The sequence below is a fragment of the Salvelinus namaycush genome, unplaced genomic scaffold (genome assembly GCF_016432855.1).
Source record: "Salvelinus namaycush isolate Seneca unplaced genomic scaffold, SaNama_1.0 Scaffold63, whole genome shotgun sequence".
Lineage (NCBI taxonomy): Eukaryota > Metazoa > Chordata > Actinopteri > Salmoniformes > Salmonidae > Salvelinus > Salvelinus namaycush.
This window is the reverse complement of record NW_024061342.1, coordinates 15,001-42,996: the sequence shown is the minus strand read 5'-3', so window position 1 is coordinate 42,996 and position 27,996 is coordinate 15,001. Positions and strand designations below refer to the sequence as shown.

Sequence of the window (27,996 nt, the reverse complement as noted above, 5' to 3'; positions counted from 1 at the left end):
CGTTGTTATGTTACCTCAGCCCGTTGTTATGTTACCTCAGCCCGTTGTTATGTTACCTCAGCCCGTTGTTATGTTACCTCAGCCCGTTGTTACCCCAGCCCGTTGTTACCCCAGCCCGTTGTTACCCCAGCCCGTTGTTACCCCAGCCCGTTGTTACCCCAGCCCGTTGTTACCTCAGCCCGTTGTTATGTTACCCCAGCCCGTTGTTACCCCAGCCCGTTGTTACCCCGGCCCGTTGTTACCCCAACCCGTTGTTACCTCAGCCCGTTGTTATGTTACCTCAGCCCGTTGTTATGTTACCCCAGCCCGTTGTTATGTTACCTCAGCCCGTTGTTATGTTACCTCAGCCCGTTGTTACCCCAGCCCTTTGTAATGTTACCTCAGCCCGTTGTTACCTCAGCCCGTTGTTACCCCACCTCAGCCCGTTGTTACCTCAGCCCGTTGTTATGTTACCTCAGCCCGTTGCTATGTTACCCCAGCCCGTTGTTACCTCAGCCCGTTGTTATGTTACCTCAGCCCGTTTTTATGTTACCTCAGCCCGTTGTTATGTTACCTCAGCCCGTTGTTACCCCAGCCCTTTGTAATGTTACCTCAGCCCGTTGTTACCTCAGCCCGTTGTTACCCCACCTCAGCCCGTTGTTACCTCAGCCCGTTGTTATGTTACCTCAGCCCGTTGCTATGTTACCCCAGCCCGTTGTTACCTCAGCCCGTTGTTATGTTACCTCAGCCCGTTGTTATGTTACCTCGGCCCGTTGTTATGTTACCTCGGCCCGATGTTATGTTACCTCAGCCCGTTGTTATGTTACCTCAGCCCGTTGTTACCCCACCTCAGCCCGTTGTTACCTCAGCCCGTTGTTATGTTACCTCAGCCCGTTGTTACCCCACCTCAGCCCGTTGTTACCTCAGCCCGTTGTTATGTTACCTCAGCCCGTTGTTACCTCAGCCCGTTGTTATGTTACCTCAGCCCGTTGTTATGTTACCTCAGCCCGTTGTTACCTCAGCCCGTTGTTATGTTACCTCAGCCCGTTGTTACCTCAGCCCGTTGTTACCTCAGCCCGTTGTTATGTTACCTCAGCCCGTTGTTATGTTACCTCAGCCCGTTGTTATGTTACCTCAGCCCGTTGTTATGTTACCTCGGCCCGATGTTATGTTACCTCGGCCCGATGTTATGTTACCTCAGCCCGATGCAGTACTATTCCCTATATACAGTACTTTTTGACCAGGGCCCGAAGGGGTTGGGCCCAATCAGAGCCCTTCTGCTTGGTAATACCTGTCTTTACCATATGGACACCCAGCTGACAGGTAGACCAGTACCTTTACCAGTCAGTCAAGCACTTAATAGTAGCAGCTAGTAACCAACGAGTGACATCAGACCTACCCTGGGCTCTCAGTTGTAATCAATATAGTACAAGCTAATATAACGAGATGCTTAGAGGAGAAGGCTACTCAGGTGAACAGCGATTTAAAGAAGGAAGAGAAGAGTGAAAATAATCCTCTTTTTTCACCAAAATACAAAATGAGGATTTCAAAAGTTACTGGATGAAACTCAAATCTGCTGTGTGAAGCAGACACCTGTAACGTAGACGCAAGGAGTCAGGAAGAAGGTGCAGTTAGTGAGTTTAATGAAGAAGAAAACAAACAAACAAGGACCGTTACAAAATGAGAGAAGCGTCTGGACATGGAAACACAAACAATTACTACCTGATGACTGACAGAACAGAACGCTAAGATAAATGGTAAGTAATGATGGTAGTAATGATGGATGCCAAGACCGGTGGTTAGTCGACCAGTGACGTCGAGCAGGAGTAGACGTAACGTAACAACACTTTACTTCTAGTAACTAGAAAGTAAATGCATTAAAGGTCCAATGCAGATGTTTTTTTTAAAATCTCAATATCAAATCATTTCCGGGTAACAATTAAGTACCTTACTGTGATTTGTTGTCAATTAAAATGGATCAAAAATTGAAAAAAATTGCTTCTTAGCATTTCTCAAGCAAGAATGTTGCTAGTGACTGTCTGGGAGTGGTCTGAATGGGGAGGGGGAAACAGAAAACGAGCTGTTATTAGCAGAGAGGTTTGGAACTCTCTTTCCTATTGGTCTATTAACGAATTTACCGCCTGGTGATGTCACCAAGCAGGTCAAAACTCCGTCCCATCAAAAACAGGCAGAAACTTCAGGTGGTCTTTTCAAACAGCTCTGACACTAAAAGGGCATTAATTTTCACAATTTCACAGTATTATTCCAACCTCATAGTGTGGAAATATATATAAAACACAATAGAATCACGTTTTTGACTGAACTGAGCCTTTAATATTATCTTTGTCTCAGGTCTGTTTGTGTTTGTGTTGCTAACTCCTATGGTGATTTTGCAGCATACACAGATCAGGGATCAGACTAATATCCAGATGAGTTTTAGACAGTAATCATTTACTAATGACACCATTATTTATGGTTCCGGACGGAGACACATTAGACATTACATGATTACATAATCGTTACTGACTGTCTTGAGAAGGTGCCATCAAGTCTGACGAGAGGAAAGGGATAGTTTTTAAAAATGTATTTTCTCTGTGTTGTTTACACGGTTCCTATCATAAAGAGATAAAGAGCAATGACTCTACTGTCGTTTAGTTGTATCCCTTGTTTTCTTAAGACAGTAAATTAGCTATTAGTTAACTGGCACCAACAGCTCTCTGAGCCACCCACCAACAGCTCTCTGACCCACCAACAGTTCTCTGACCCACCAACAGTTCTCTGAGCCACCAACAGCTCTCTGACCCACCAACAGTTCTCTGACCCACCAACAGTTCTCTGACCCACCAACAGTTCTCTGACCCACCAACAGCTCTCTGAGCCACCCACCAACAGCTCTCTGAGCCACCCACCAACAGCTCTCTGAGCCACCCACCAACAGCTCTCTGAGCCACCCACCAACAGCTCTCTGAGCCACCCACCAACAGCTCTCTGAGCCACCAACAGCTCTCTGAGCCACCCACCAACAGCTCTCTGAGCCACCCACCAACAGCTCTCTGAGCCACCCACCAACAGCTCTCTGAGCCACCCACCAACAGCTCTCTGAGCCACCCACCAACAGCTCTCTGAGCCACCCACCAACAGCACTCTGAGCCACCCACCAACAGCTCTCTGAGCCACCCACCAACAGCTCTCTGAGCCACCCACCAACAGCACTCTGAGCCACCCACCAACAGCACTCTGAGCCACCCACCAACAGCACTCTGAGCCACCCACCAACAGCACTCTGAGCCACCCACCAACAGCACTCTGAGCCACCCACCAACAGCACTCTGAGCCACCCACCAACAGCACTCTGAGCCACCCACCAACAGCACTCTGAGCCACCCACCAACAGTTCTCTGAGCCACCCACCAACAGCACTCTGAGCCACCCACCAACAGCTCTCTGAGCCACCCACCAACAGCACTCTGAGCCACCCACCAACAGCTCTCTGAGCCATTCCCTACAACAACTACAATCTTTACGTTGTGAAACGGTCGCTCTGGTTCTAGCTCTTAGCCAACTTTGCAGTAGTTGTGTGTGTTATTTACTACGTTATTTGCGGAGAATGTTTCCTGTTTTATTACCTACAGCCGAAAATAACTTTGGGATATTAGATTGGCGGTCATATGATCTGAAATTAGATTTCCCTGACCTGGATCCTTTGTTTGAACTTCCCAAGGCAGCTCTATTCGTCCCAGCGTCTGCACCAAAACACAGACACATATTCCCTCCCCACAAGCTGGCAACGGCTCTCAAAGAACTACACTGGAAACCACATTTACTGTAGCGAGGGACTTTAGCATTTTAGTCATTAACCAGACGCCCTTATCCAGAGCAACTTACAGTAGTGACTGGATATCATTTTTGTGTTTTCCCCCCGTACTGGTCCCCCATGGGAATCGAACCCACAACCCTGGAGTTGCAAGCACAATGTTTTATCAACTGAACCACACGGAAATGTGAGGAAAATGCTACCGAAATTCTATCAACAAGTCTCCTGTGCTACACTCGCATTGAGGACTGAGGATCATTGCTACTGTTCCTTTCAGTGTGACTACAAGGCCCTCCCTTCGAAAAATCAGATCACGCCTCCATTCTACTCCTCCCCACCTATAAGGCATAAACTTAAGACTACATGGAGGAGGTGAGAGCCCTGGCGGAGTGGTGCCAGGAAAAGAACCTCTCCCTCAACATCAACAAAACGAAGGAGTTGATCGTGGACTTACAGCAGAGAGAGCACACCCCCATCAACAGGGGCTAAATTGGAGAGGGTCAAAGTCTTCAAGTTCCTCAGCGTGCACATCACTGACAACCTAAAACGTTCCCTACTGCACTGTTGGAGCCAGGAACACAAGCATTTAGTTAGGTATTACTGCACTGTTGGAGCCAGGAACACAAGCATTTAGTTAGATATTACTGCACTGCTGGAACACAAGCAATGTTAGATATTACTGCACTGTTGGAGCCAGGAACACAAGCATTTAGTTAGATATTACTGCACTGTTGGAGCCAGGAACACAAGCATTTAGTTAGGTATTACTGCACTGTTGGAGCCAGGAACACAAGCAATTAGTTAGGTATTACTGCACTGTTGGAGCTAGAAACACAAGCATTTAGTTAGGTATTACTGCACTGTTGGAGCCAGGAACACAAGCATTTAGTTAGGTATTACTGCACTGTTGGAGCTAGGAACACAAGCATTTAGTTAGATATTACTGCACTGTTGGAGCCAGGAACACCAGCATTTAGTTAGGTATTACTGCACTGTTGGAGCCAGGAACACAAGCATAGTTAGATATTACTGCACTGTTGGAGCCAGGAACACAAGCATTGTTAGATATTACTGCACTGTTGGAGCTAGGAATACAAGCATTTAGTTAGATATTACTGCACTGTTGGAGACAGGAACACAAGCATTGTTAGATATTACTGCACTGTTGGAGCCAGGAACACAAGCATTTAGTTAGATATTACTGCACTGTTGGAGCTAGAAACACAAGCATTTAGTTAGATGCTACTGCACTGTTGGAGCTAGGAACACCAGCATTTAGTTAGGTATTACTGCACTGTTGGAGCTAGAAACACAAGCATTTAGTTAGATGCTACTGCACTGTTGGAGCTAGGAACACCAGCATTTAGTTAGGTATTACTGCACTGTTGGAGCTAGAAACACAAGCATTTAGTTAGATGCTACTGCACTGTTGGAGCTAGGAACACAAGCATTTAGTTAGGTATTACTGCACTGTTGGAGCTAGAAACACAAGCATTTAGTTAGATGCTACTGCACTGTTGGAGCTAGGAACACCAGCATTTAGTTAGGTATTACTGCACTGTTGGAGCCAGGAACACAAGCATTTAGTTAGATACTACTGCACTGTTGGAGCTAGGAACACAAGCATTTAGTTAGGTATTACTGCACTGTTGGAGCCAGGAACACAAGCATTTAGTTAGGTATTACTGCACTGTTGGAGCTAGAAACACAAGCATTTAGTTAGATGCTACTCCACTGTTGGAGCTAGGAACACCAGCATTTAGTTAGATGCTACTGCACTGTCGGAGCTAGAAACACAAGCATTTAGTTAGGTATTACTGCACTGTTGGAGCTAGAAACACAAGCATTTAGTTAGATACTACTGTACTGTTGGAGCTAGAAACACAAGCATTTAGTTAGATACTACTGCACTGTTGGAGCTAGAAACACAAGCATTTAGTTAGGTATTACTGCACTGTTGGAGCTAGGAACACAAGCATTTAGTTAGATCCTACTGCACTGTTGGAGCTAGAAACACAAGCATTTAGTTAGATATTACTGTACTGTTGGAGCTAGAAACACAAGCATTTAGTTAGATCCTACTGCACTGTTGGAGCTAGAAACACAAGCATTTAGCTGCACCTGCGATAACATTTGCAAATCTCTGTACGCGACTAATAAACTTTGATTTGATTCTGAATGTTTAAGTGAGAAGACGTTGAGGTTGTGTAACCAATGTTGGTTGTTTTAGTCTTTGTCTATGGATAAATATCATGTATAGAATTTCTCTTGTGGGAAACGTCCTATGCTTGGTTTAGTAAACAAACATCATGTCATTTCTCTCTCCTCTCAGCCTCTCTTCTTCTCTGGCGGATGTCTTAGATCATGAGTATCCTGGGACCTCCGAAGAGGCAGGCCAAGTGAGTGACACACACACACACACACACACACACACACACACACACACACACACACACACACACACACACACACACACACACACACACACATCCATTTTCCATCTTTTAATAGATGCCCTTTCCCAGACTCCTAGTTGAACACGGTGAGATAGAATCACTAACCTAGTATATGTCAGACTGGGTGCGGGTCAGGGACTCCTGGAGGACAGAGAAACCTCTGTTTCTGTCTCTGTTGCGTGTTTGCTTTCCCTGGGTTCCTGGCTCCAGCTTTCCTCTCTCTCTCTCTCTCTCTCTCTCCATGTGCCCCCCCCCCCCCCCCCCCTCTCTCTCTCTCTCTCCATAAGCCCCACGCCCCCCCCTCTCTCTCCATGTACCCCCCCCCCCCCTCTCTTGATGTCTCTCGATTTCTCTCTCTCTCTCTCTCTCTCTCTCTCCATGTGCCCCCCCCCCCCTCTCTCGCTGTCTTTCTCTCTTGCTGTCTATCGATTTCTCTCTCTCTCTCTCCATGTGCCCCCCCCTCTCCCGCTGTCTTTCTCTCTTGCTGTCTCTCGATTTCTCTCTCTCTCTCTCCATGTGCCCCCCCTCTCTCTCTACCCGTGACCCACGCCTCCTCTCTCTCGCACTCTCTCTCTTTCACATTTCTCCCCGAGGCCCACGCCTCCACTCTCTCTCTCTCTCTTTCCCTCTCTCCTTTCTCCCAATGCCCCATGCCTTCTCTCTCTATCTTGCTCTCCTTCTCACTCCCCGTTCTCCATGCCGCTTCTCTGTCTCTCTCTCTCTCTGGGCCATATGCTCAGAATCTCAGGACTAATCTCTTCCAGTCCTGTCCAGTCTGCAAGCTGGGAAACTCTTACTCACTGTATCACACTGCCCTGTGTGAGTGTGTAGTGCGACTGATTAGTGATAGATAGTGTTTGTAGTAACATTGTGACATTTGGATGAGTTTGAGAAAAAAAATAGGAGAAGCGATGAAAGGCAGACAACGTAACCCTGGTAACCCTTCCTCCTCCTCTTCCTCCTGCTCTTCCTCTCTCTGCAGTGGGGTGGCCAGATCTGACAGCAAGATTAGCGCCAAGGCTCTATATGGTAAGATATGGACGGGTGTGTGTGTGTGTGTGTGTGTGTGCGTGTGTGTGCGTGTGTGCGTGTGTGTGTGTGTGTGTGTGTGTGTGTGTGTGTGTGTGTGTGTGTGTGTGTGTGACACGGATACAGGGGAACGGGTTTACTACTGACTGTATGCTAATATTGACCGACCGGCTCAAATTGGTCTTATGTAGCAACATTTGAAATTGTGTTTTTTACATTGGCTATAAGTAGAGACTCAGAGATAGAAAATGGTATATCATACACTAGAGTTGAGGAACAATGGGAAAGTAATTCTGCTTTGAAAGTTGATCAACTTGTAACCTCACTTTTGAGAAAATGCTCCTTGAATGTTTTGTTACACCTACTGGAGAGCCCTTCTTTGTCTCCACCCCATTCAGCATCGTTCACACCCTCTTAAGCTTTAGCCCCACCCATCTCTTTAAGGGTTGATCTGAATGTACTAACAACAGCAGTCAAGCACCCAAGCTAACTTGCTAGCTACTTCCAGACATCTAAGTGAGCGAGAAAAGCTCACTGAACATGACTTGCTTTAGCAGAGCTGGTTAAGCTGTTATGTTATCCAGAGAGTTGGTGACTGTAACTGCCAGATTGTCCGTTCCAAATTCAGAGTGTTTCGCGTTCAGAGCGCACACCGGATGCTCTGGCCGATGAGTTTACTGACACAGGCCATATTCAACGGGTGTTAAGCGTTCGCAAATTCATCAGTTATTCTGCGCTCTCTGGCACACTCAGATGAGAGTGCTCTGAAATCGGAGTTGATGACCAGACTGAATTTACCAACGCACCCGAAGTGTGTCTGTTTTGTGTTCTGTGTTTTTGTGACACGGACACAGGTTAACGTGTTTACTACTGACTGTGTGTGTGTGTGAGTGTTTAATGTGTGTATTTAATGTGTGTTTTAATGTGTGTGTTTAATGTGTGTGTTTAATGTGTGTGTGTGTTTAATGTGTGTGTGAGAACTGGAATGTTATATAATGTAAGTGTTTTCATATACTCGCTCCTCAACACGTTATCTACCTGTAGCCTCTTGGTAGTACTCTGTTATCAGTTATACACACATTACATACCTGGTCATACGGTACCATCATTACCTGGTAAGGGATTGGTTTCAAATACATCCCAGATATATCCCCTTTAAGGATTGGTTTCAAATACATCCCAGATATATCCCCTTTAAGGATTGGTTTCAAATACATCCCAGATATCCCCTTTAAGGATTGGTTTCAAATACATCCCAGATATCCCCTTTAAGGATTGGTTTCAAATACATCCCAGATATCCCCTTTAAGGATTGGTTTCAAATACATCCCAGATATCCCCTTTAAGGATTGGTTTCAAATACGTCCCAGTTATCCCCTTTAACGATTGGTTTCAAATACATCCCAGATATCCCCTTTGACGATTGGTTTCAAATACATCCCAGATATATCCCCTTTAACGATTGGTTTCAAATACATCCCAGATATATCCCCTTTAAGGATTGGTTTCAAATACATCCCAGATATCCCCTTTAACGATTGGTTTCAAATACATCCCAGATATCCCCTTTAAGGATTGGTTTCAAATACATCCCAGATATGCCCTTTAAGGATTGTGAAGTATTTATTGGACTATTGTCCTGTTTTAATTCCTTTTAACCCTTTGGTCAACTTTAAAGATTTATCCAGCATAGTAATTGATTCAAATCATAGCAATGGTCCATTCGACTGACAGGAAGTCCTGCTTGTCAGGGGGAGTGAGCAGAGTAGAGCAGACCTGGGTTCAAATACTACTTAATAAAAAATAAAAAAAAGCTTTGTTATTGCTTTGTATTGCTTAATGTAGCCTGGAGTGTCATGTGTGTCCCTAGATCTGTACCAGCCAGTGGTGTAAAGTACTTCAGTAAAAATACTTGAAAGTACTACTGAAGTCTTTTTTATTTGTACTTTACTTTTTCACCACTGGTACCAGGCACGTTTAATAAGCACAGATAGAGTACTTGAAATTATTTAAAATAATATTTAAACCCAAGTCTGGTGAGCAGAGTGGTGTTATGTTATGACCCAGTCCTATGTTATGACCCTGTTCATGCTGCTCTCTGCTAGTGCTTAGCATTCTGATAGACATGGTAGATCAGCGTTGGTCCTGGGAACCCCAGAATGCATTCTGATAGACATGGTAGATCAGCGTTGGTCCTGGGAACCCCAGAATGCATTCTGATAGACATGGTAGATCAGCGTTGGTCCTGGGAACCCCAGAATGCATTCTGATAGACATGGTAGATCAGCGTTGGTCCTGGGAACCCCAGAATGCATTCTGATAGACATGGTAGATCAGCGTTGGTCCTGGGAACCCCAGAATGCATTCTGATAGACATGGTAGATCAGCGTTGGTCCTGGGTACCCCAGAATGCATTCTGATAGACATGGTAGATCAGCGTTGGTCCTGGGAACCCCAGAATGCATTCTGATAGACATGGTAGATCAGCGTTGGTCCTGGGTACCCCAGAATGCATGCTGATAGACATGGTAGATCAGCGTTGGTCCTGGGAACCCCAGAATGCATTCTGATAGACATGGTAGATCAGCGTTGGTCCTGGGAACCCCAGAATGCATGCTGATAGACATGGTAGATCAGCGTTGGTCCTGGGAACAACAGAATGCATTCTGATAGACATGGTAGATCGGCGTTGGTCCTGGGAACCCCAGAATGCATGCTGATAGACATGGTAGATCAGCGTTGGTCCTGGGAACCCCAGAATGCATTCTGATAGACATGGTAGATCAGCGTTGGTCCTGGGAACCCCAGAATGCATTCTGATAGACATGGTAGATCAGCGTTGGTCCTGGGAACCCCAGAATGCATTCTGATAGACATGGTAGATCAGCGTTGGTCCTGGGTACCCCAGAATGCATTCTGATAGACATGGTAGATCAGCGTTGGTCCTGGGAACCCCAGAATGCATTCTGATAGACATGGTAGATCAGCGTTGGTCCTGGGAACCCCAGAATGCATGCTGATAGACATGGTAGATCAGCGTTGGTCCTGGGAACCCCAGAATGCATGCTGATAGACATGGTAGATCAGTGTTGGTCCTGGGAACAACAGAATGCATTCTGATAGACATGGTAGATCAGCGTTGGTCCTGGGAACCCCAGAATGCATGCTGATAGACATGGTAGATCAGCGTTGGTCCTGGGAACCCCAGAATGCATGCTGATAGACATGGTAGATCAGCGTTGGTCCTGGGAACAACAGAATGCATTCTGATAGACATGGTAGATCAGCGTTGGTCCTGGGAACCCCAGAATGCATGCTGATAGACATGGTAGATCAGCGTTGGTCCTGGGAACCCCAGAATGCATTCTGATAGACATGGTAGATCAGCGTTGGTCCTGGGAACCCCAGAATGCATTCTGATAGACATGGTAGATCAGCGTTGGTCCTGGGAACCCCAGAATGCATTCTGATAGACATGGTAGATCGGCGTTGGTCCTGGGTACCCCAGAATGCATTCTGATAGACATGGTAGATCTGCGTTGGTCCTGGGAACCCCAGAATGCATTCTGATAGACATGGTAGATCAGCGTTGGTCCTGGGTACCCCAGAATGCATTCTGATAGACATGGTAGATCAGCGTTGGTCCTGGGTACCCCAGAATGCATTCTGATAGACATGGTAGATCAGCGTTGGTCCTGGGTACCCCAGAATGCATTCTGATAGACATGGTAGATCAGCGTTGGTCCTGGGAACCCCAGAATGCATTCTGATAGACATGGTAGATCAGCGTTGGTCCTGGGAACCCCAGAATGCATGCTGATAGACATGGTAGATCAGCGTTGGTCCTGGGAACCCCAGAATGCATGCTGATAGACATGGTAGATCAGCGTTGGTCCTGGGAACCCCAGAATGCATGCTGATAGACATGGTAGATCAGCGTTGGTCCTGGGAACAACAGAATGCATTCTGATAGACATGGTAGATCAGCGTTGGTCCTGGGTACCCCAGAATGCATTCTGATAGACATGGTAGATCAGCGTTGGTCCTGGGAACCCCAGAATGCATTCTGATAGACATGGTAGATCAGCGTTGGTCCTGGGAACCCCAGAATGCATGCTGATAGACATGGTAGATCAGCGTTGGTCCTTGGAACAACAGAATGCATTCTGATAGACATGGTAGATCAGCGTTGGTCCTGGGAACCCCAGAATGCATGCTGATAGACATGGTAGATCAGCGTTGGTCCTGGGAACCCCAGAATGCATTCTGATAGACATGGTAGATCAGCGTTGGTCCTGGGAACCCCAGAATGCATTCTGATAGACATGGTAGATCAGCGTTGGTCCTGGGAACCCCAGAATGCATTCTGATAGACATGGTAGATCAGCGTTGGTCCTGGGAACCCCAGAATGCATGCTGATAGACATGGTAGATCAGCGTTGGTCCTGGGAACAACAGAATGCATTCTGATAGACATGGTAGATCAGCGTTGGTCCTGGGAACCCCAGAATGCATGCTGATAGACATGGTAGATCAGCGTTGGTCCTGGGAACCCCAGAATGCATTCTGATAGACATGGTAGATCAGCGTTGGTCCTGGGAACCCCAGAATGCATTCTGATAGACATGGTAGATCAGCGTTGGTCCTGGGAACCCCAGAATGCATTCTGATAGACATGGTAGATCAGCGTTGGTCCTGGGAACCCCAGAATGCATTCTGATAGACATGGTAGATCAGCGTTGGTCCTGGGTACCCCAGAATGCATTCTGATAGACATGGTAGATCTGCGTTGGTCCTGGGAACCCCAGAATGCATTCTGATAGACATGGTAGATCAGCGTTGGTCCTGGGTACCCCAGAATGCATTCTGATAGACATGGTAGATCAGCGTTGGTCCTGGGTACCCCAGAATGCATTCTGATAGACATGGTAGATCAGCGTTGGTCCTGGGTACCCCAGAATGCATTCTGATAGACATGGTAGATCAGCGTTGGTCAGCAATCTAATCTGTCTAATCTAATGTGAGACATGGGGTGGTGTCTCTGTGGGGTGGTGTCTCTGTGGGGTGGTGTCTCTGTGGGGTGGTGTCTCTGTGGGGGGTGGTGTCTCTGTGGGGGGGGGTGTCTCTGTGGGGTGGTGTCTCTGTGGGGTGGTGTCTCTGTGGGTGGTGTCTCTGTGAATGAGCTGGGACTGTGAATGTCTGTCTCTGTCTCAGACAGACAGACAGACAGACAGACAGACAGACAGACAGACAGACAGACAGACAGACAGACAGACAGACAGACATGGTAGACGTACGTACGTACCTAACCAGAGGCAGGCAGGGTCCTCGTTGATACCTAACCAGAGGCAGGCAGGGTCCTCGTTGATACCTAACCAGAGGCAGGCAGGGTCCTCGTTGATACCTAACCAGAGGCAGGCAGGGTCCTCGTTGATACCTAACCAGAGGCAGGCAGGGTCCTCGTTGATACCTAACCAGAGGCAGGCAGGGTCCTCGTTGATACCTAACCAGAGGCAGGCAGGGTCCTCGTTGATACCTAACCAGAGGCAGGCAGGGTCTACACAGCCATGCATTCTCCATAGACAAACATTGCCAGTAGAATGGCCTTACTGAAGAGCTCAGTGACTTTCAACATGGCACCGTCATAGGGTGCCACCTTTCCAACAAGTCAGATTTCTGCCATGCTAGAGCTTTACCCGATCAACTGTAAGTGCTGTTATTGTGAAGTGGAAACATGTAGGAGCAACAACGGCTCAGCCGTGGAGTGGCAGGCCACACAATCTCACAGAACGGGACCGATCACGCTTCACCATCTGGCAATCTGACGGACGAATCTGGGTTATGCGGATGCCAGAAACTCTACCTGACCAAGCTTGGCACACCTGTATTTGGGGAGTTTCTCCCATTCTTCTCTGCAGATCCTCTCAAGCCCTGTCAGGTTGGATGGGGAGCGTTGCTGCACAGCTATTTTCAGGTCTCTCCAGAGATGTTTGATCGGATTCAAGTCCGGACTCTGGCTGGGTCACTCAAGGACATTCAGAGACTTGTCCCGAAGCAACTCCTGCGTTGTCTTGGCTGTGTACTTAGGGTCTTTGTCCTGTTGGAAGGTGACCCCTTCACCCCAGTCTGAGGTCCTAAGCGCTGTGGAGCAAACTTTCATCAAGGATCTCTCTGTACTTTGCTCCGTTCATCTTTCCCTTGATCCTGACTCGTCTCCTAGTCCCTGCCGCTGAAAAAGATCCCTACAGCATGATGCTGCCATCACCACGCTTCACCGTAGGGATGGTGCCAGGTTTCCTCTAGACGTGACGCTTGGCATTCAGGCCAAAGAGTTCAATCTTGCTTTCATTAGACCAGAGAATCTTGTTTTTCATGGTCTGAGTCCTTTAGGTGCCTTTTGGCAAACTCCAAGCGGGCTGTCATGTGCATTTTACTGAGGAGTGGCTTCCGTCTGGTCACTCTACCATAAAGGCCTGATTGGTAGAGTGCTGCAGAGATGATTGTCCTTCTGGAAGGTTCTCCAATCTCCACAGAGGAACTCAAGAGCTCTGTCAGAGTGACCATCGGGTTCTTGGTCACCTCCCTGACCAAGGCTCTTCTCCCCTGATTGTTCAGTTTGGCCGAGCGGCCAGCTCTAGGAAGAGTCTTGGTGGTTCCAAACAATTTTTTTGGTACCCTTCCCCGGATCTGTGCCTCGACACAATCCTGTCTCGTAGCTCTACAGACAATTTCTTCGACCACATTGCTTGGTTTTTACTCTGACATGCACTGTCAACTGTGGGTCAACTTATGTTGCCTAATATAGTGTGTTGTAGAGGTACCCTCCTCTTAGTCCCACCATACTTTTTAGTGACTTATCAACCGTCTGGTTGAGCAAATTTGTTACAAAATTCTTGCTTTTTTTTTTAGCCTTTTTGCATTTTAACTATTTATTTTCGTATTCGTACTCTTCAAGGTCTCTACTAACAGGAATGGTGCTATATTAACCCCTCACCAACATAACTCATGCCTTTTATCCCATATCTTTGGTGTCAGATTTTTTGGAGTGTTTTAATGTCCATCTGAGTGGACAAAGTTACAGTGCCACAACACTGAACTGTAGCAACTCAAAATAATACAAATTATGTAAATTGATGCAGGAGGGCTGGGGGTTGTTGACCAATCAGGTTCAAGTGAAGATGTTTTTTTAAAATATATATATATATACAATTCTAAATGCATTGTCAAAATGTGCTCCACTACCTGGTTGATAGGGTTTTAAGAGGTGTGGGTTACTATGGACTGTACGCATTTTTGTGGTGTGTGTGTGTGTGTGTGTGTGTGTGTGTGTGTGTGTGTGTGTGTGTGTGTGTGTGTGTGTGTGTGCCTAAATATACACATACTGTTACCTTAGCAGGCAGGGTTCATGCGCTGGCCCGGTCTGGTCTGGGTGTGCCTGTTATTAGACTGTGGTTGGAACAGGGTGTGGAGTCACATTCATGTCTGGCAGCCATGTTGAATAAAGAGCCATTGACGAGGAAAGAGAGAGAGAGAGGGACAGGGTGTGTGTGTGTATGTTTTGTGTATGTGTTTTTTCTCCCTTGTGTGCACGCGTGTTATACGCCCTTGTTTGTGTGTATGCGTCTGTTTTACGCCCTTGTTTGTGTGTGTGTGCGTCTGTTTGTGGCCTTTGTGTGTGTGTGTTGGTCTATCCTTGTCCGTCTGTCTCGACCCCACCCATCCCCTTCCCATCCTGCTTTAGTTTTGAGCTCACCGGTCCCCTCTGGCATCCCCTTCCCATCCTTCCCACCTTCCAACCAAACCTGGGTTCAGATACTATTTGAAATCTTTTCAAAAATGTTGATCTTATGCTTTAGCCTGCCTGGAGTATCAGGTGGGTGGGGTTTGCACTTTTGTAACTATTCCATTAGTTCCATTGCACCTGGCAAGCTGGCAGTGATGGTGTCCTACGGGACTGTTGATGAAGGACAGAGGAAGGCTTTTCAGTGGAACCTGTGATGGTATAGAGTGAGGCTATTTTCTAACGGTTCCTTGGCTCGTTGGATGGTGAGTGAGATCGCGTAGCAGATGGTAACTGTTAGAGACACCTTCTCTCTGTAGGATGGCCAGCAGGGTGGCCAGCAGGGTGGCCAGAAGGGTGGCCAGGGACAATACTGTATGCATGTGTGATATTCAGAGAGACTGGGTTTGTAAAATCTGTAAGGTAGAGACAAAGCTGTTTAATGAACCTATAAGGTAGAGGCAAAGCTGTTTAATGAACCTATAAGGTAGAGGCAAAGCTGTTTAATGAACCTATAAGGTGGAGGCAAAGCTGTTTAATGAACCTATAAGGTAGAGGCAAAGCTGTTTAATGAACCTATAATGTGGAGGCAAAGCTGTTTAATGAACCTATAAGGTAGAGGCAAAGCTGTTTAATGAACCTATAAGGTGGAGGCAAAGCTGTTTAATGAACCTATAAGGTGGAGGCAAAGCTGTTTAATGAACCGATAAGGTAGAGGCAAAGCTGTTTAATGAACCTATAAGGTGGAGGCAAAGCTGTTTAATGAACCTATAAGGTAGAGGCAAAGCTGTTTTAATGAACCTATAAGGTGGAGGCAAAGCTGTTTAATGAACCGATAAGGTAGAGGCAAAGCTGTTTAATGAACCTATAAGGTGGAGGCAAAGCTGTATATTGAATGTATAGGATATGCTACTTCATGGAGTATGCTTGTTGAATCTACAGTATAGCGTGTTATTGATAAAGATGTTAGTCCAATACATAGGATGTTTTGTCTTCGCCGTTGGGTAGAGACGAAGAGGAAGCCCTCGCCATCATCCATCTCCTGTCATTGTCACTTTCCTCTCACATGCAAAAAACCCTCCCAATCATTGTTGTGATGTAGAGCGGTAGACAAGCTCTATGCAAAACCATCCATCAGGGAGGGAGGAAGAAGTGAGGGATAGAGGGATGTATAAGGGGTAGAGAGAGAGAGAGGGGGCACAGCTACACTTGGACCTACCTGCCTGGGGATTCGGACGACTCACAGACTACCTGAAGTATCTCCACGTTGACGTTGTTTTAACAGAGTAGAGCATGTCATCACCAGGTAACATGGTTAACTGTAATGTAGACTAAAGCTACCTGGGCTACGGTGTGTCTGTAGGCAGAAATCTGCTGCTAACTTTTCTCTTCCTGCTCATGTCTTACTCTCTCCTCTCTCTCCTCTCCTCTCTCTTCTCTCTCTCCTCTCTCTCTCTCTCTTTCTTTCTCTCCTCTCTCTTTCTTTCTCTCCTCTCGCCTCTTTCCTCTCTCTTTCTCTCTCCTCTTCTCTCCTCTCTCTCTCTCCTCTTGCCTCTCTCCTGTCTCCTTTCTCTCCTCTCGCTTCTTTCCTCTCTCCTGTCTCCTCTCTCCCTTTCTCTCTCCTCTCTCTTTCTCTTTCTTCTCTCCTCTTCTCTCCTCTCACCTCTTTCCCTCTCCTGTCTCCTCTCTCTCCTGTCTCCTCTCTTTCTCTCTTCTCTCCTCTCGCCTCTTTCCCTCTCATGTCTCCTCTCTCTTTCTCTCTCTTTCTCTCTTCTCTCCTCTCGCCTCTTTCCCTCTCCTGTCTCCTCTCTCTTTTCTCTCTCTCCTCTCTCTTTCTCTTTCTTCTCTCCTATTCTCTCCTCTCGCCTCTTTCCCTCTCCTGTCTCCTCTCTCTTTTCTCTCTCTCCTCTCTCTTTCTCTTTCTTCTCTCATCTTCTCTCCTCTCTCTGAATGTATTTTCATATTTGTAGCTGTCTGTTTCAGTTGTTCACATTCCTTTCTATAGGTTGTTTACTAGGAGCAGCCTGTTTCTATGGGTTGTTTACTAGGAGCAGCCTGTTTCTATGGGTTGTTTACTAGGAGCAGCCTGTTTCTATGGGTTGTTTACTAGGAGCAGCCTGTTTCTATAGGGTGTTTACTAGGAGCAGCCTGTTTCTATAGGGTGTTTACTAGGAGCAGCCTGTTTCTATAGGTTGTTTACTAGGAGCAGCCTGTTTCTATGGGTTGTTTACTAGGAGCAGCCTGTTTCGATGGGTTGTTTACTAGGAGCAGCCTGTTTCTATAGGTTGTTTACTAGGAGCAGCCTGTTTCTATAGGGTGTTTACTAGGAGCAGCCTGTTTCTATGGGTTGTTTACTAGGAGCAGCCTGTTTCTGTAGGTTGTTTACTAGGAGCAGCCTGTTTCTATAGGTTGTTTACTAGGAGCAGCCTGTTTCTATAGGTTGTTTACTAGGAGCAGCCTGTTTCTATGGGTTGTTTACTAGGAGCAGCCTGTTTCTATAGGTTGTTTACTAGGAGCAGCCTGTTTCTATGGGTTGTTTACTAGGAGCAGCCTGTTTCTATGGGTTGTTTACTAGGAGCAGCCTGTTTCTATGGGTTGTTTACTAGGAGCAGCCTGTTTCTATAGGTTGTTTACTAGGAGCAGCCTGTTTCTATGGGTTGTTTACTAGGAGCAGCCTGTTTCTATGGGTTGTTTACTAGGAGCAGCCTGTTTCTATAGGTTGTTTACTAGGAGCAGCCTGTTTCTATGGGTTGTTTACTAGGAGCAGCCTGTTTCTATGGGTTGTTTACTAGGAGCAGCCTGTTTCTATAGGTTGTTTACTAGGAGCAGCCTGTTTCTATAGGTTGTTTACTAGGAGCAGCCTGTTTCTATAGGTTGTTTACTAGGAGCAGCCTGTTTCTATAGGTTGTTTACTAGGAGCAGCCTGTTTCTATAGGTTGTTTACTAGGATCAGCCTGTTTCTATAGGTTGTTTACTAGGATCAGCCTGTTTCTATGGGTTGTTTACTAGGAGCAGCCTGTTTCTATGGGTTGTTTACTAAGAGCAGCCTGTTTCTATAGGTTGTTTACTAGGAGCAGCCTGTTTCTATGGGTTGTTTACTAGGAGAAGCCTGTTTCTATGGGTTGTTTACTAGGAGCAGCCTGTTTCTATGGGTTGTTTACTAGGAGCAGCCTGTTTCTATGGGTTGTTTACTAGGAGCAGCCTGTTTCTATAGGTTGTTTACTAGGAGCAGCCTGTTTCTATAGGTTGTTTACTAGGAGCAGCCTGTTTCTATGGGTTGTTTACTAGGAGCAGCCTGTTTCTATGGGTTGTTTACTAGGAGCAGCCTGTTTCTATGGGTTGTTTACTAGGAGCAGCCTGTTTCTATGGGTTGTTTACTAAGAGCAGCCTGTTTCGACGTGATCTAAAAGACAAACCCCTGAATACGAGACTCTGTCAGCATGGAAGGGAAATCAGTTTGAGAGATGGATGCTTTGATAGGACTGTGTTCCTGGTGGAGGGGGTGATGATAGGACTGTGTTCCTGGTGGAGGGGGTGATGATAGGACTGTGTTCCTGGTGGAGGGGGTGATGATAGGACTGTGTTCCTGGTGGAGGGGGTGATGATAGGACTGTGTTCCTGGTGGAGGGGGTGATGATAGGACTGTGTTCCTGGTGGAGGGGGTGATGATAGGACTGTGTTCCTGGTGGAGGGGGGGACGATAGGACTGTGTTCCTGGTGGAGGGGGTGATGTTAGGACTGTGTTCCTGGTGGAGGGGGTGATGATAGGACTGTGTTCCTGGTGGAGGGGGTGATGATAGGACTGTGTTCCTGGTGGAGGGGGGGACGATAGGACTGTGTTCCTGGTGGAGGGGGTGATGATAGGACTGTGTTCCTGGTGGAGGGGGTGACGATAGGACTGTGTTCCTGGTGGAGGGGGGGACGATAGGACTGTGTTCCTGGTGGAGGGGGTGATGTTAGGACTGTGTTCCTGGTGGAGGGGGTGATGATAGGACTGTGTTCCTGGTGGAGGGGGTGACGATAGGACTGTGTTCCTGGTGGAGGGGGTGACGATAGGACTGTGTTCCTGGTGGAGGGGGTGATGATAGGACTGTGTTCCTGGTGGAGGGGGTGATGATAGGACTGTGTTCCTGGTGGAGGGGGTGACTATAGGACTGTGTTCCTGGTGGAGGGGGTGACGATAGGACTGTGTTCCTGGTGGAGGGGGTGATGATAGGACTGTGTTCCTGGTGGAGGGGGTGACATGGCCAAGGCTTCATCTGAAATAGCAGCCCTTTCCCTGTATGGTATATTTGATTTAACTAGTGATGGTGTCATCTGCATGGAGACACAGCAGCCTTTCCGTATCCAATGACCTTAGTGCCTCCTGAACACACAGACGGATGGCAAAGCCTTTGTTATATTTTATTTTATACCGTAATAATTATATGACAGTGATACCATGACAGTGATACCATGCCAGTGATACCATGCCAGTGATACCATGCCAGTGATACCATGACAGTGATACCATGACAGTGATACCATGAGAGATAGCAGATATAGATATTCTCTCCAAGACAATAGGTTACTGTTTTACTGTTTGAATACACTCACGTGGCATAGCACGTAGACCAAGTGTTGTTCTCTGTTTTGTTTATCAATTGTGTTCCTGTCTTCTGTCTTGGTATAGGCTCTGAGATGTAAATAGGCTCTGATGTCATGCTCCTATTGCACAGGAATACTGTAGCCTACCCATACTATCATAGGCTACCGGTCTATTTACTTTCGAGAGCACGGTTGGCTATTGACTGAGCGAGGTGAGAAGGGTGGCCTTTTTGCATTTACCTCCCTTATCTCACCTCATTTGCTCACATTGTATATAGACTTATTTTTGTACTGTATTATTGACTGTATGTTTGTTTATTCCATGTGTAACTCTGTGTTGTTGTATGTGTCGAACTGCTTTGCTTTATCTTGGCCAGGTCACAGTTGTAAATGAGAACTTGTTCTCAACTTGCCTACCTGGTTAAATAAAGGTGAAGAAAAAAATAAATAAATACCAACCCTTACCAAACTGATATGCACACTTTCCCATCAAATAGAGCGATGGGAAACTCTGTCTCTCTCTCTCTCTCTCGGGACTGAGACACCTGGCTGTACTGTGTTTCACCTGTTAGATAGATAGAGATAGGAGCAGGAACAGAGGAGGGAGGAGAGGAAATGGAGGGAACAGGACAGTATCCAGATATTTCCCTTAGGCAATCAGGACATAGTGTGTCTACAGGCAATAATCAGCTGACCAGAGAAATTAGCCTTTAATTCTGTTTTAACTGAATCTATAGGCCTGAATTGAACTGAATCTATAGGCCTGAATTGAACTGAATCTATAGGCCTGAATTGAACTGAATCTATAGGCCTGAATTGAACTGAATCTATAGGCCCGAATTGAACTGAATCTATAGGCCCGAATTGAACTGAATCTATAGGCCCGAATTGAACTGAATCTATAGGCCTGAATCTATAGGCCTGAATCGAACTGAATCTATAGGCCCGAATTGAACTGAATCTATAGGCCCGAATTGAACTGAATCTATAGGCCTGAATTGAACTGAATCTATAGGCCTGGATTGAACTGAATCTATAGACCCGAATTGAACTGAATCTATAGGCCCGAATTGAACTGAATCTATAGGCCTGAGTTGAACAGAATCTATAGGCCTGAATCGAACTGAATCTATAGGCCCGAATTGAACTGAATCTATAGGCCCGAATTGAACTGAATCTATAGGCCTGAATTGAACTGAATCTATAGGCCCGAATTGAACTGAATCTATAGGCCCAAATTGAACTGAATCTATAGGCCTGAGTTGAACAGAATCTATAGGCCTGAATCGAACTGAATCTATAGGCCTGAATCGAACTGAATCTATAGGCCTGAATTGAACTGAATCTATAGGCCCGAATTGAACTGAATCTATAGGCCCGAATTGAACTGAATCTATAGGCCTGAATTGAACTGAATCTATAGGCCTGAATTGAACTGAATCTATAGGCCCGAATTGAACTGAATCTATAGGCCCGAATTGAACTGAATCTATAGGCCTGAATTGAACAGAGTTATGCCAAACACAGTTGTTTACTCTAGGTAGGCTAATGGCTAGCATGTCATCTTCTATGCTCGGACAGGACACGTATGCTTGGACACACCTACCTGTGACGCATTACCCCCTCTTTAAACCCCCCTGGCAAAAAGAGCTGTGTTCGAATACCCTTACTAACATACTACATACTTAATGAGTATATATTACATACTACATTATATACTATCAGTTCATTTTAGTATATTTAGTACTACACTATTTTAGTATAGTGTAGTCAGATTGTCCGTTTATAAATTCAGAGTGTAGTCAGATTGTCCGTTCATATATTCAGAGTGTAGTCAGATTGTCCGTTCATATATTCAGAGTGTAGTCAGATTGTCCGTTCATATATTCAGAGTGTAGTCAGATTGTCCGTTCATAAATTCAGAGTGTAGTCAGGTTGTCCGTTCATAAATTCAGGGTGTAGTCAGATTGTCCGCTCATAAATTCAGGGTGTAGTCAGATTGTCCGCTCATAAATTCAGGGTGTAGTCAGATTGTCCGCTCATAAATTCAGGGTGTAGTCAGATTGTCCGCTCATAAATTCAGGGTGTAGTCAGATTGTCCGCTCATAAATTCAGGGTGTAGTCAGATTGTCCGCTCATAAATTCAGGGTGTAGTCAGGTTGTCCGTTCATAAATTCAGAGTGTATGTAACGGATGTGAAATGGCTAGCCAGCTAGCGGGTACGCGCTACTAGCGTTTCAATCAGTTACGTCACTTGCTCTGAAACCTAGAAGTAGTGTTGCCCCTTGCTCTGCAAGGGCCGTGGCTTTTGTGGAGCGATGGGTAACGACGCTTCGTGGGTGACTGTTGTTGATGTGTGCAGAAGGTCCCTGGTTCGCGCCCGTGTCGGGGCGAGGGGACGGTGTAAAGTTATACTGTTACATTGATGCTGTTGACCCGGATCACTGGTTGCTGCGGAAAAGGAGGAGGTTGAAAGGGGGGTGAGTGTAACGGATGTGATATGGCTAGCCAGTTAGCGGGTACGCGCTACTAGCGTTTCAATCAGTTACGTCACTTGCTCTGAAACCTAGAAGTAGTGTTGCCCCTTGCTCTGCAAGGGCCGCGGCTTTTGTGGAGCGATGGGTAACGACGCTTCGTGGGTGACTGTTGTTGATGTGTGCAGAAGGTCCCTGCAGTCAGATTGTCCGTTCATAAATTCAGAGTGTAGTCAGATTGTCCGCACATAAATTCAGGGTGTAGTCAGATTGTCCGCTCATAAATTCAGGGTGTAGTCAGATTGTCCGTTCATAAATTCAGGGTGTAGTCAGATTGTCCGCTCATATTCATAAATTCAGAGTGTAGTCAGATTGTCCGCTCATAAATTCAGAGTGTAGTCAGACTGTCCTTTCATAAATTCAGAGTGTAGTCAGATTGTCCGCTCATAAATTCAGAGTGTAGTCAGACTGTCCGTTCATAAATTCAGAGTGTAGTCAGATTGTCCGTTCATAAATTCAGAGCGCACTGGACACTCCAAGCAGTACAAATGAGAGAATAGCTCACTCTGACCATTTTACTCCCCCTAGCAGAGCTGGTTAGGCTGTTTTCATGTTATCCAGAGCGTTGGTGACTGTAACTGTGCTGCTGGCAACAATTCATTTAGTTTTTTTTTTTTTTGCCGACGTTTACTGATACCGGGCCATATTTAACGGGTGTTGAGCGCTCTGGTACACTGATGAGGGTGCTCTGAAATCGGAGTAGATAACCAGAGCGCATTTACGAAAGCACCCGAATGACTACTGAAACCGCACAACGACTAAGTTATTCCATTTAGCTAAGAAAGACGGGAATAATCAAGTCCATAAAAGTAGATTTTAGGTCTTATACATTGTAACATATTCAAGAGTACATTTTTTTTTTAAACATTCAAGACTCTAATGTGCATATTTAGTGATATAAAGACAGCCTCACTTCTACATGTGACCAAATGTACATTTTTAAAGCTGTTAAATTATTAATTTGGGACGACCGGTTCCTGCCAGCTCCTCACTCTCCGCCACCTCGAACATCTCTCTCCATTCAGGTCATGGAGGCTAGCAGGTGTTGTTTTAGTTACCATGACACCCAAACCTAAGGAAACTCAACGAGGATCAAATTTAAGAAATTCTTTTTTCTGCTGGTAGACGGAGATCCTTTAGTTGAATGACAAACCACGTTTCTCAACTGGTGGAGTCAAATGCAGACATTGCGGATTCTATTCATGATCAATACATGTTTGTTGACACATTAATCCAATACAAATTAATTTAAATGCATTACTTTGATGCATTACAAATGATTTCCATTTGATTTGATTGATTCCCTCTTGTTTAAATGCCAGTCATGGTGCAGTAGACGTCTTTGACCTTTAATGTCCAGAAGATGGCGATATTGACCTGATATGAGAAGCTGTCACCTCAGCAGGTCAGTGTAATTCAACATTGTAACCAGGATCCCGTCAAAAGACCGCGGACAGTGTCTGAGGTTAGATAACTGTTTGTGTCCAGCAGCTATCAAATATGTTAACGCAGTAATAAAATACATTCAGCTAAACAAGCAGATATGCAGTGGCCAGCTCATTTTAGCCACATTCATTTACTTAGATTTCACGTAAATAGCATCTGAGAATAGCCGACGTTGTGCTATCTACGTAGTGAATGTAGCCTAGTCTAATTACAGTGGGATTGGTTCTGAAACTCATTGACAGATAACGTAAAGATAGTGTAAAAACTATTTAAACAGAAATACTTGTAATGACTGTGGGTTTATAAGCGCGGAAATCGACTCTGCTTTTGCGGCACAGTCGATAGCGCGCTGGACTTCGGGCAAGAAGGTCGAGGGTTCGAGACCTCTTCCCTGCTGTTACATTACATACTACATTTTAAGTTATCACATTCCACAGTGAGTATGTCGACATGTTATGTAGAGATTAGGAAGTGAAAGCAACCATATTGATATGAATAATGTGTTGACTCTTCTGGGAGGGGGACTGTAGACTAGAGAGAGCAGAGAGTTGATCTGGGAGGGGACTGTAGACTAGAGAGAGCAGAGAGTTGACAGTGGGTCTGGGAGGGGGACTGTAGACTAGAGAGAGCAGAGAGTTGATCTGGGAGGGGACTGTAGACTAGAGAGAGCAGAGAGTTGACAGTGGGTCTGGGAGGGGGACTGTAGACTAGAGAGAGCAGAGAGTTGATCTGGGAGGGGGACTGTAGACTAGAGAGAGCAGAGAGTTGATCTGGGAGGGGGACTGTAGACTAGAGAGAGCAGAGAGTTGACAGTGGATCTGGGAGGGGGACTGTAGACTAGAGAGAGCAGAGAGTTGACAGTGGGTCTGGGAGGGGGACTGTAGACTAGAGAGAGCAGAGAGTTGATCTGGGAGGGGACAGTAGACTAGAGAGAGCAGAGAGTTGACAGTGGGTCTGGGAGGGGGACTGTAGACTAGAGAGAGCAGAGAGTTGACAGTGGATCTGGGATTGGGACTGTAGATCTGGGAGGGGGACTGTAGACTAGAGAGAGCAGAGAGTTGACAGTGGGTCTGGGAGGGGGACTGTAGACTAGAGAGGGCAGAGAGTTGACAGTGGGTCTGGGAGGGGGACTGTAGACTAGAGAGGGCAGCGAGTTGATAGTAGATCTGGGAGGGGGACTGTAGACTAGAGAGGGCAGAGAGTTGACAGTAGATCTGGGAGGGGGACTGTAGACTAGAGAGAGCAGAGAGTTGACAGTAGATCTGGGAGGGGGACTGTAGACTAGAGAGAGCAGAGAGTTGACAGTGGATCTGGGAGGGGGACTGTAGACTAGAGAGAGCAGAGAGTTGTCAGTGGATCTGGGAGGGGGACTGTAGACTAGAGAGAGCAGAGAGTTGACAGTGGATCTGGGAGGGGGACTAGACTAGAGAGAGCAGAGAGTTGACAGTGGATCTGGGAGGGGGACTGTAGACTAGAGAGAGCAGAGAGTTGACAGTGGATCTGGGAGGGGGACTGTAGACTAGAGAGAGCAGAGAGTTGACAGTGGATCTGGAAGGGGGATGTTGACGAGAGAGCAGAGAGTTGACAGTGGGTCTGGGAGGGGGACTGTAGACTAGAGAGAGCAGAGAGTTGACAGTGGATCTGGGAGGGGGACTGTAGACTAGAGAGAGCAGAGAGTTGACAGTGGATCTGGGAGGGGACTGTAGACTAGAGAGAGCAGAGAGTTGACAGTGGATCTGGGAGGGGACTGTAGACTAGAGAGAGCAGAGAGTTGACAGTGGATCTGGAAGGGGGACTGTAGACTAGAGAGAGCAGAGAGTTGACAGTGGATCTGGGAGGAGACTGTAAACTAGAGAGAGCAGAGAGTTGACAGTGGATCTGGGAGGGGACTGTAGACTAGAGAGAGCAGAGAGTTGACAGTGGATCTGGGAGGGGGACTGTAGACTAGAGAGAGCAGAGAGTTGACAGTGGATCTGGGAGGGGACTGTAGACTAGAGAGAGCAGAGAGTTGACAGTGGATCTGGGAGGGGACTGTAGACTAGAGAGAGCAGAGAGTTGACAGTGGATCTGGGAGGGGGACTGTAGACTAGAGAGAGCAGAGAGTTGACAGTGGATCTGGGAGGGGACTGTAGACTAGAGAGAGCAGAGAGTTGACAGTGGATCTGGGAGGGGACTGTAGACTAGAGAGAGCAGAGAGTTGACAGTGGATCTGGGAGGGGGACTGTAGACTAGAGAGAGCAGAGAGTTGACAGTGGATCTGGAAGGGGGATGTTGACTAGAGAGAGCAGAGAGTTGACAGTGGATCCGGCTGTAGTTGTAGAGCTGAAAGCAACAAGCTCTGTCTTTTACGTTTTTGAGGGCTGAAACCTGACTGCGTTTAGCTGTAATTGTTACACCTTTAGACCCTCACCAGAAGAATAGGTTTTGAGGCTCAAATACCTATCTCAATAAGTCACTAACTCATTTAACATTACTGGATCAAACACACCTCAGAAAATGATATCTTGCTAGAGGACAAAGTTGCCAAATGCTTAACACTGGACAGATATTACTATCTATACATTATGCTATGCAAATTATGCAATGTAACTAACTGCCCATTGGGCACAGACGTCAATTCAACGTCTATTCCACGTTGGTTCAACCAGTGTGTGCCCATTGGGTAATAACACGTTGTGATGCATTTAGAAAACAAACCGTATTATAACATAGTAAATCCCTGTTCCTGCTGTATGTTCATTTAGAACTGAAAGAATCTCTTTCTCTGGAGAAATGTTGATTTATTAGGTCTGTCGCTAGGCGACCAGTCATTCATAAAAACAATCCAAAGGTAACAACATTTATCTGGACAGCAAGACAACAAACAGTGATTGGCTCACAGCATTGACAAGGAAGTAAAGCAGTGCTGCTGGGAATACACACACACACACACACACACACACACACACACACACACACACACACACACACACACACACACACACACACACACACACACACACACACACACACACACACACACACACACACACACACACTTGTAGTGTCTGTAGTGACTGAACTTTAACCCCAATCCTACTCTGTGCTCCAGAGTTTGTGTCGCTTGTAGACGATATACCACGGTGCTAGTCTTAGCTGGTGTTTTTTTTCTGCACCATAGAATTAGAATTAGTAATGTATAGTTGACCACAGCTGGTTTACGTGCTTTAGAACAGGGTTTCCCCAACTGGCGGCCCGCGAGAGGCTTTATTTTTAATACCAAAGTTTGTTTTAGATTTTTCTTTGTGTGACATAAAAGAGTGTGAAAACCACCAGGGGATCAGCTCCAAGTGATTTTCATTTCAGAACTCTGTACCCACATATTCCCACACATAGTAGAGACATGTGATCGGATACCAAACGTCAACAAGGTTTGAAATGATCTGTTTGGGATTCTCGCGGTCAAATTGCAACCTGCAAATGATTAGTAATTATATTCCGCCCCCCCCCCCCCCCCCCCCCCCCCCACCCCCCTCCCCGACCCTCTGCTCCCGAAATACATCTAGTTGATGATCCCTGCTGTAGATTGTCAAAATATTTTGGGGTGAAAAGTATTGAACTGTTAGGAATAGACATTTGGGACGTGGAGTAGACGGGAAGTTCAGATGTTATGTGACCGTTACTGTACGCGCAATAAGACCTGCACCATTACAATGCAGTTAAAGTAGAGGGGTGAGAGTGTGTGTGTGTGTGTGTGTGTGTGTGTTTTTGTTTGTTTGTTTGTTTGTTTGTTTCCGCGTGTGTGTGCAGTTGCATGCACACACCTTACATTAGCAATGGCCTTTCACCTCCTTATTGCTGGCAGCTCCACGAGATTTTCCCCCTCTATCCATCCATCTCTCTCTCTCACTTATCTCTCTCTCTCTCTCTCTCTCTCTCTCTCTCTCTCTCTCTCTCTCTCTCTCTCTCTCTCACTTCTCTCTCTCTCTCTCTCTCTCTCTCTCTCTCTCTCTCACTTCTCTCTCTCTCACTCACTACTCTGTTAGCTTTCCTTTCCTCTCTGTCCCTCCTCTCTGTCCCTCCATATCGTATCTCTGTCTTTTCTACCAGTACACCTGTAAAGTAGACCTGGGCTCAGAGCAACAGAACATGTGGTCCCGAGGTCAGTGAATAACCAGGGCAGGCTTCTTACAGTCGCTATGGATATAACCTTTCTACTGTGGATACGGTGTAACCGGGGATACGACAGTGGGTGTGGCTGGTTGGTATTTAACAGACCTACTGTTCATAAACCTAAAATGTGTTTTTACTTTACAGAGCAACGGAAGAAATACTCCAACTCCAATGTCATCATGCACGAGACGTCTCAGTACCACGTGGAGGTAAAACTTT

At 46.2% G+C, this 27,996-nt stretch overlaps 1 protein-coding gene across 3 annotated transcripts in view; it reads left to right on the top strand.

The window, feature by feature from the left end:
• LOC120042192 (epidermal growth factor receptor kinase substrate 8-like protein 2) overlaps positions 1 to 27,996 on the top strand; it is a 69,031-nt gene that overhangs the window by 27,070 nt on the left and 13,965 nt on the right. The window contains exons 2-4 of one of the 3 annotated variants that reach the window (XM_038987064.1): positions 6,126 to 6,192; positions 7,232 to 7,278; positions 27,922 to 27,986. In XM_038987064.1, coding sequence (XP_038842992.1) covers positions 6,158 to 6,192; positions 7,232 to 7,278; positions 27,922 to 27,986 — 147 coding nt within the window. In that variant the 5' untranslated portion in view covers positions 6,126 to 6,157. Of the gene's footprint in view, positions 1 to 6,125; positions 6,193 to 6,959; positions 7,069 to 7,231; positions 7,279 to 27,638; positions 27,767 to 27,921; positions 27,987 to 27,996 lie in introns of those variants that run through there. The other 2 variants (XM_038987066.1, XM_038987065.1) reach the window with 2 other exon arrangements.